The sequence below is a fragment of the Centruroides sculpturatus genome, unplaced genomic scaffold (assembly GCF_000671375.1).
Source record: "Centruroides sculpturatus isolate CEXI.00-Female unplaced genomic scaffold, Cexi_2.0 scaffold1274, whole genome shotgun sequence".
NCBI lineage: Eukaryota > Metazoa > Arthropoda > Arachnida > Scorpiones > Buthidae > Centruroides > Centruroides sculpturatus.
Window position 1 is genome coordinate 9,561 of NW_019385446.1, and position 10,600 is coordinate 20,160.

Consider the following 10,600-nt stretch of genomic DNA (forward strand, 5'->3'; position numbering starts at 1 on the left):
GAAACAAATACTTTAATTTGTCTTTTAATGATAATACAACACGTTTTCTTTTCGATGACATATCGGTAATATTAAAAGTAAATATTGTATTTAAATCGTGATCAAATTTTCAAGAAACAAACGTTCGTGTTGAATTTGGACTACTACTGACCAATGCTAACAGACTACCTATTGTTTAAAAGGCCCTCTGGTGGTGCAAGAAGACGGATTTTATAAAATAAAAAGCAGTTAAAACTACATTTTTATGAAAAAATTTGACAAACTATCGTTTTATGACAAGTAAAATTTTTTCGTCGCGTTCACGGCTTTTAATTAATGCATAAACCTTCGAGGCGCGAGGCCCTTCGGACTGCGAGGCATAGGCGGTGGCCCATGTCGTCCATGCCTTATGCCACCCTTGGTAATAGAAATTATGTAATTTGAATATAAATTATTTATAAATACGTATGTCAAGTTATATTTTTATTACCGCGTAAAATATATTTATGAGTTTACGACCACTGTGCTGAGTGAGACGTTGTTGAAACAAAAAATGTTATGCATTCCATCAAGTACATAAACAGTGTCGTAATTCGCCAAGTGCAAATCAGCAAATTCATAAAATTTTTGTTTATTTTGAACAATCCGGATAATCGAAAATCCAGATAATGGAGGTCCGGATAATGGAGGTTCTACTGTATTTGTTTTGATTATCCGGATTTTTCCTTATCCGGACTACCTTCATCCCCAATTAGTCCGGATAATCGAGGTTCTACTGTATTTTAATATGATTTTATGTGCGTTTAACACTTTTCTAGTGATATTACAATTTCAATATTTGTGGCAGACAGATGTAAAGTCAAATAAAATGAGTTAAACTTGATTTTTATTTTTCCATATATTTTTTTGACAAACGACGTATAATCGAGAACGACATAACTCGAGGTATATCTGTAGTAGAACATACATTGATCTTAGTTGATTTTGTCCACTATTACCTTTATATATTTTCAAATTTAATTCTTCCAATCCTTAAATTACTTATTAGCTTAAACTCAGTAAAAATCTAGGAACATTTAATATATTTAGTTTACCAAAGATCCAAATCTGAAACTTTATATCAAAATTTTTAATATTTTAATTGGGTATCCTTAAATAGCTATTGATATTTTCTTATAATCTTTATTTTGCACAGCATATAAATAGTTTTCTTTATTATACATACATTACATTAATAAAATAAAAAAAATAATAAATTAAAAATAAATATTTTATTAAAATATATAAATACAGTTGAGCATCAATTATCCGAATGTTGATCAACTGAAACATCAATTAACTGAAAGCTTTCCAGTAGGCAAATTTAAATTTCTGCTAGTGCTGTGGCACTGCAATCTTTGGCTATATCTTGGGTTACTCCAATATTATTTTTGTTGGTGTGCATGTTTTAGTTGTCAGCACTGGTGCAACCGTGAGAGGGTACTTAAGGACATGCCAGGATTTTAACGAATTTCAACATGGGATAGGTTAATATATTTTTTCACACATAATCGGTTATCCTAAAAATTGATTTTCCGAACAACCCCAGTCCCCAACTGATTCGAATAATCAATGCTCTACTGTAGTTATAAATTAAAACATCCATCAACAATCAAGAAACAGATATCTTCATTATTTTTTAACACCATTTTAAATCATTTAATAAAAAAATATTGCATTAATAAATGCAAATAAACAGGCTATTAAAATAATTTATGAGAATTACTTAAGAATATGGATAAATATGGATGATATTTTTATATAAATATCATCCATGGGGTTGTTTTATATATATATATAAAGATGATGATGATGAAAAGTTTGAGCAATTAAGTGCTTTATTTTTCTTATCTTTTTTAATTGAAAAACTTTTCTGTAGAATATTCTAGTAATAATGAGTGATTAACTGAATATCTTCAAACATACAAAGTGGAGTCATAAAATGAGAAAAGATGCTCTAGAATTTTCTTCATATTATTCACTTTTAATTAAAATATATATACCTTTCACTTGATTTCCTGTATTGCACAAATGATAAATGAAACAAATTGAACTGTAAGACAATCTAATAATTTTGTTTTGCAATTTAGTAATTTTTAAAATAAGTTTTTCTATGAATCTTTAGAATTATAAGACAACATACTTGTTTTCCATATTTATCCTGCCATTCATAGAGTTCTAAATCATTTCGTACAACAGATAATCTTCCAGGACTTCTTGAAAATCTTGTATGAGACACTACTTCTTCACCAAGTCCCCCTTCTCTATCACCTGGAATGTCTGAATCATCGGAACTATCTTCCTAATTAAAATAAAGAAAAACTTACAAAATAAACAACAAAATTTTTACAGAACAGTTCACAAAAATATACAAGAACAGATTAAAAATTTATTTGAATTAAATCATAAAGCATAAAATTGTAAAAAATATTTGAATTGAAATTTAAATTCAAAAAATTATTTTGTTCACAAATTATAAACATTGATTCATAAATTATTTCAATAAAATAAAAATTGCTGTTATCAACAAAATTGATACATTATAATAATAAAGCCAACCATTGCCATATGCCATTGGGCTATATTGTTTGGTAATTTATTAGTAATATAGCAATTATATAGCCCAATGGCATACAGCAGTGGTTGGCTTTATTATTAAAATGCTGTTATCAGTCTTGTCACATTATTATTAATAGACTGCACATGTTTTATATTTGACGTTAAAATTAATATCTAAAATTGTCTTTGTAATATTCAGCAATGGCCTTTTTATATTTTATTTTAAAATAGAATATTAACATAAATATCTTCAGTTATCTGTATATTAAAGAGCAATTTCTCCTTGCTTACTCCTCCATTTCTTCAAATCAATGCATCAGTTTGAGCTTGAGTTTCCTGATGTTGCTCAAATTAGTTATCCTAGTTTACTTTCACCAAAAACAGTTTTCTCACCTCTATCGCATCTTTCTGCATGATGAAACTACTTACTTCCAAAACATCCTTCATACTATATATACATTGTCATGAACAGCACTAGGTATGTAGAATTGTGAGTTTGATAAGCCTGCAACCTTCCAATGTTAAATCTTCAATCAATAATTGCTACTTTGCATGGAATGAGAAAGGCAAGTTCATGTTTAAACTTGACTGTTATAAAATGATGCAATACATTAACTAAGAGTGTAAACTCACACAGATTAGATACTTGTGACTATTAAATGATGGTGATCACATGTTTATCTCTGCACTTCACTGAACACTACAGTAAAAGATTTTATTAATCAACTAACTCTCATATTTAATAAAAAAGCATGGTTTTTTTAAATTAGTATCATGACAACATTTTAAAGTCTTTAGATATAATCTTGAATAAAATTCAATTTCTCCAGGCTTAAGTTTACAAATATGCATGAACTTCATGTCAAATGATTTAAGTTTCTAAAGTGTTTGTTATTTATAACTGTTACAATAAATTGATCAAGCTGCACAGCAGTATCAAAATAATAAAATAATTTTCACAACATAACGAAAATATATAAAATTTAATAGCATAGACAAAAAAAATATAAAGTTAATTATTATTATTAATTGTTGTTATATGCATTTTTACCTGAGAATTTCTGGAATGTTTTGAATGACCATTATTTACAATCACAGCGGTAGACCACCTTTTGTTTACATCACTGCAGTTATTAGCTGGATAAGTAAGAGTGGGTTCACTTCCTCTACGAACATGTAGAGGAACCAGACCTAAAATGCATATTTAAAATATGATAAAATATAAAACAGTTTAAACAAATACTATCATCAAATTTATTGTTATTAATGAATATTTAAATGACAAAACATAACAAGGATATAAATTATATATTTGTTGTCATTTTAGGAAAATATTTTAATCAAAATACTTTAATATCAAATACTTATGCATTATTCTATAAAGTATGAATACAAAAACTCTTTTTTTTTCATTATTCATTTCTCTTTCAATTCAATGAAGATTTTATATTCAAAATATGAAATTCTCATTTTCTCATTCATTATTTATATAAATAAATTATTTAAACATTTTCCGAACAACCCCAGTCCCCAACTGATTCGAATAATCAATGCTCTACTGTAGTTATAAATTAAAACATCCATCAACAATCAAGAAACAGATATCTTCATTATTTTTTAACACCATTTTAAATCATTTAATAAAAAAATATTGCAAAAATACANTTATGGATTTTAGGAAATTATTTAAAATTTTAATGCTAATTGAAAAACAATTACTTAATTTAAGCTAAAAAAGTAACTCAAATTTGATATCATTTTTTTATAAGTACTTAGACTCAAAAAGGGTCTCCCTCCGCTTAAAATCAAATACTTTTGAATATTTGGAAATTTAGATACCAAAGGTATACTCAATTATTAGAAAATATATTATTCTACTATTACTAAATTGTTTTTAAAATATTTTTATTCTATTTGATTTAGAGTTTCATAAATATTTTTAACTTTTTTACATTTAGAAGTGGATGAATAGCCTCAAATAAAAGGTCAACTCTGCTGTAGAATTGTTATTTCCTCAAGTACATTTGAAAGGATTAAGTGAAAAGACACATCATGTGTGTATTGTCTCCTCAAGAATTTTCTTAAAAGTTTTTGTATATTTCTAAATATTTTATTTAAAAATTTTGAAAAATAATAATTTATAAAACTGCAATTAATTTGATAAATGTTTATTAAAAATTCTCCTCTTTTCATTCCAATAATTTTTTTATTTTAAATTTTGTTAAAAATTATGTACTAAAAATTGCTTATTTATTTGAGAACTTAAGTAAAAATTAATTTCAAACAACTTTAATATTTGTATTATTGTTCCAAGCAATGATCAGGAATAAAACTGTATATTTAATAAATAATAATATGTTGATAAAGTATATCCTACATGGCTTATATACTGGCACCCCAATGTTATGTTGGATCAAGATCAAGGTGTAGCTACAGAAAACAATTGTTGTTTTATTTGTGGTGTTCATGTATGTATCTGGATTTAAGAATTTCTTAACTATGTGCAACCCTGTGGAGAGACAACATAAACCATGGAAAAATTCTGGGCTTATTAACCGCTCTCTAACCACATTTTTTACATCTGCCTTGCCCCAACCAGATCCAATCTGCCTCAAATAAAAAGATTGGCAGATGCCAATCTTTGAGGCAGATTTTTCCATGTTGCCTCCTCTACACACCCATAGTGAAATGTCCTTACAAAGAAACAGAGAAATTTACTTAAAAAATGGACTCTAGGGCCCCTTATTAGGGTCTGAGCTCCATGGCTACAGCAATGTTTCCGTTTTTTGTCAGGGCTATGTGACATGTGTTTAGTATGGCATCTTTCTGAAATTTAATGTATATGCTGTTGTAAAGCTCTAATGTTTCAAGACTTTTGTGTAAAGTATGTGCACAAAATGACACATGACACAAAGTATGACACATGTGCAAGGAAGGACTACTGGCATAAGTATTTATTCATTCTCCACATTGCTTTATTTCATGGACAAGATCTGAGTAAATAAAAAATATATACACTAAAAAATTAGTATGTTCTGGGTGTTTGGTATAGTTATATTTATGACGTATGTTATTATGTTTTGTTTGTCAGTGAATGTGATGACTGGTTTGTTGTAATTATGACTTGGTCATAATATATTTTGCACATTTTAGAAAAATGTATTTGTAGTATGTATAATAATTTGTATGTTTGTGCACAAGATTTTAATGCAATATATTTGCTGTTTGGTGATATCAATGTGAATAGTATAATCACAATATTAATAAGGAAGAAGTCTACAAATATTCAGGATTCCACCTCACAAACCAAACTCACAAAACATACACAAATCAATTAGTGAATCAATCAATATGCAGAACCAATCAAGCCAATAAAAGAATACAACAGCAGATTAAACTGAATACTAATAATACAGCTGAAAGCAAAATACACAGGGAAAGCAAGACTGTCTCAATATGTCAACTGGACAAGTCTAATTATTTATTGGACATAAACAGAACTAGAACATCCAATGGAATACATGAACAGAATTAACAAAACAACAAACACCGCCCTAATTCCTCTATAAAAAGGCTGACTCTTTCTTGAAGAGGAAGACAAAACTTCACAGATATGGTATAACTTTAATATGAACAAATACAGATACTAAGAATTTTTCTACAAAAACAAGAAACACCACAGTTACACAAAGCAGTAACACTTGCAGACAAAAACAGTATACCATTAAACCCACACAACATTGATCTGAGTCTAACATGGTACACAAGAGAGACACATCATCAGATAGTTTTGGGTTCAAGAGGAATGCCACAGCAGACACCTTAACAATCTCAGCCAGGATCCCATTGACAGAACTGCATAAAACTGCTGGATGTTGCATAGATAACTCTTTGGAGAGACAAAAGTATTCATGATCACCATAAATACAAGAAACTAAAGGAAGTACATTTTTAAAAAGACAACACTTATAAAAGACATTTGTAGGAAATACCATATCATGCACAAAACTAAACAACATATCACATCAGGGTGCAAGCTTTTAGCAAAAACAGACTATTTACATTGACCTATCAATAGATAGCAAATGTAATACAACTAAAGCTTGCACAAACACATACAACACAGTTCTAGACAAACACAATCATAATTATAATTGCAGACAAAACAGTCCATCACAACAAACTGAACTTAACATTCACTGACAAAACAAAATCATATACATACATATAAAATACATACAACTGAAAAAACTAGCAACTACTCAGAACTAAAGTGCCTTTGAAGAATTAATAAAGTACTTATGCCAATTATCCTTTCTTACACAAGTTCATACCATATAAGGCTAAAAACATTAGGTCTTTAGAACAGGACATAAATTATACTACAAAAAACTGCCAAACTAAACACATGTAACATAGTCAAGAAATTCATAAACACAGATAAACAGACAACACAAACTAAACAACAATTTTTTTTGTCTGTAGCTATGCCTTGACCTTGGTCCAGCATAGTGTTAGGTACCATTATATAAGCCATGTAGGATACATTCCACAAATACATTATTATTAATAAATACAAAATGTGATTTAAAATGTACAATAAGACTGGAAGAATTTAAAATATTTATTAAATTATAAACACAACTAAATGAAATATTTAATTCCAAAAATATTTTTAATTTCTAAAAGCAATATTTACAAAATCTGCTCTTAGCTTATCAGAGATAATAAACTAAAAAAAATTTATTTCTCAAAAAAATTACTACACAACTACATTCTTTTTTTTTGTAAATTTTTATATTCAGAAACATAATTATTGAAACTTCAGAAAGCATTAAATGATAACTGTCATTATATCAAGTTGAAATCTTAAGTTTTACGAAAATCTAAAAACATGTTTCAAAATTTAAAATATACTATTGTTTGTCACAATATTTCAGTACTGGTAACAGAAAAACTGGATTAATATTAATAATGTAACAATTCTAAAAATAATAAAATGATTTGATGATAATTAAATCTTTAAACAAAAATTATTCAATTTTGTGTATGAAAGTAATTTCAACAAAAAGTTTTTTAGATCCAAAATATATTTCTAATTATAATTATGATTAACAGTAATTATGATATCATATCACATTTTTATTAAAGCTAATTGAAATGATAAGTGTTTTGAAATTAACAATTTCTAAAAATAAAATCTATTAGTTCATCAAATGTTATCAATTAAGTGAAAGTTATGAAATCCATGCTGAAATATCTTAGAAGTTCAGTAAACTTTAAATGTCATCTATACTAATATTTTTGTTTTATTCTGCAAATAACATTAGTCTATTTGTAGAAGTTTTACATTCCAATTTTAAACATCTCTAGAAATGTTGTTCAACACAAGTACAGAAAGTTTAAAATGTGTTATAAAACAACTCATTCATGTAATTGTAAAACTAAAAATATTCTGATTTGTTAAAAATTCATATTTTAAAAAGTAACATTTAAGTTTTAGTGCCTTATGATAGATGCTTTCTTCCGTTACCTGGCAAATATAACCACCATCTTAATTCTAACAAATTCCAAATAATAATTAAAAATACATATTAATTAATTAATTAAAACACAATTAATTTTTAAGCAGTTGGACATAATTCCCATAAATTCCATTTTAGATTTTTATTGTTGTTACATTTATATATCAGTGGTAAAAAATAAATGTCCTAAAAAATTACCTATATTATCTATAAAATGTTAAATTCATTGTAAATTGTAAAATATAAATGCTTAATAAAGCAGAATTTTATTAACTCCCTGAGTGAATAGACTTAATCTCATAAATCCCTAAGTGTATTTAAATACCGTGTTTACCGTAAAAAACTCTTCTAATCATGATATAATCATATACTACTATATATTAAAAAATATTAATCTCAGGTAATAAAATAATATAAAAAGTTTATTTTGAATATAAATATCTCTATATATATAAAACACTCTAAGTACAGTTTTAACACCACATAAAAATTCAAACATTCAATTATTATATTTTTATGATGACATTATTAAAGGAAATTGTATTTCCTGTGTTTATAAAATATCCAAAAACTTATTGAAATATTTGTCAGAGATTCGAGTCACTGAATTTTTTTTTTAAATTTCACAAATTTAAATAAATAAAATTATATATTTCTATAAATTTGTCAATTTTTAAAAAACCATAATACAATAAAAAGTACTGTAAAATGTTTATTTAAAATTAATAAAGTGACTATAAATAAAAATTGATAAAAAAAAACAAAAATTCTTGTATACTTTAATCTTTAATAATAGAAATGTATAAGTTTAGAGATTTAGAAATAAGATCCCAAGATTTTTAGCTCAAAGTTCTGGTTCATGCTCATCCATCTTACAAGTCAGACTCAAAACATACAATAGATTACTATGAAATATGGATACAGTAGATATTTCAGTCACCTTATACACTACAATTTGCAATATTTTTGTTGATATCTTAAAAACTGATAAATATTTTCCTGTTTATCTGCATATTTTTAAAATTGCACACACAATTACATTTTCTTTTTTCATAAAAAATATATATAAAAGAATACAATACAGCCCAATTTTTATTGTAAGAATTTTTATGTGATAATTTCTTCAGATGAAATTTTCAAGAAATATAATTTTAAATAAAATCAGTTTCTTTATAGAAAGTTGTACCAATATATCACCATAAATTCAATATAAAATAAAATATTTATGTAGTTTTTTTTAAAATCTGTGTAAATGTATGTATAGAATTATACTAATCAGTTTATATAATTTATTAAAACTTTTTACATAATAGATAATTATTTATATTTTTAACTTCACAACTCAATATTAATTTTTAAGAATCCTAAGCCATTATATCAAAAAACCTTAAAATCCTTTTAACTAAAGAGTAGGCTGATTATCTGATCTTGTTTTAACAAACTGGTTTAGTTAAAAAATAACTCAGGTATTTTGAAATAAATAAATTTCCCTCTTCTCACAATGCTATGAAATTTCTCTCTATTGTTAACATTGTCTGCTTAGTAGTTTTCTGTTCATTTTGTTATATACATTACTTATATTTTTAAAGTTCTATTTTTAATTGAGTACAATAAGAGTGCCTTACTAAACTAAAATGAATTATTTGTAAAAAAACTTTCTATACTTATTGCATAATAGTTTGTGTGTAAAGACTTTCATGTGGTAATCTATTACATAACTGCATAATAGATTACATGATGTTAACATTATTTCATCGTAACTGCAGAAATTTTTTATAACATAAGTAACTATATGGTATGTTACTTTAATATGTTAACTTAGCTTTCTCAAGCAAGTTACTAATGAGTCAATTATTCAATGTCATTCAAAATAGTTCCAAAATAAAGATTTTCTTTACACAGTAGAGCGTCGTTTATCTGAAAGCCAGTTATCTGAAACGTTGGTTAACTGATAGCATTTCAGTCGGCAAATTTAAATTTTTGCTAGTGCTGTGCTGCTGCAATCTTTGGCTATATCTTGGGCTACAACAATGTTTTTTTTGTTGGTGTATGCGTTTTAGCTGGCAGCCCTGGCATTTTTGTGTGGTGTTTTTCTGAGGACTGTGTCGTGCTGAATCGAACGTTTTTGATACTAGATCAACTTCTAAAGTGTATATTTTTTGGTTTTTATATTTTTCAATATATTTATTTTGTTTGTAAAAAATAAATAATTTTTAACAATACAATAGCCACGATTATTATATTAAAAAGTTTACTTTAGGCAAAACATGAACAAAAATTGAATGTGAAGTGACATGCAATGGAGAAAAATTTCAACACGGAATAGGTTAATATATTTTTTCGTACATAATTGATTATCCGAAAAATAAGTTATCCGAACAACCCAAGTCCCCAATTGATTCGGATAAACAACGCTCTACTGTATTTAGAAATTTTGAAAAATAATTCTTTTTATTATTTCAGCTAACAATGTAAAATCATTTAATATAAATAAATAT

General features: G+C 26.4%; 1 protein-coding gene across 1 annotated transcript in view; it reads right to left on the minus strand.

Moving 5' to 3' along the window:
- Nucleotides 1–10,600, minus strand: part of LOC111639084 (partitioning defective 3 homolog) — a gene marked incomplete at its 3' end in the record, with an annotated part of 30,519 nt that overhangs the window by 9,556 nt on the left and 10,363 nt on the right. Inside the window, exons 4-5 of the mRNA XM_023384858.1 lie at nucleotides 3,629–3,768; nucleotides 2,162–2,320 (exon numbers count right to left, since the gene is read on the minus strand). Of these exons, the coding sequence (XP_023240626.1) occupies nucleotides 2,162–2,320; nucleotides 3,629–3,768 (299 nt within the window). The remainder of the gene's footprint in view (nucleotides 1–2,161; nucleotides 2,321–3,628; nucleotides 3,769–10,600) is intronic.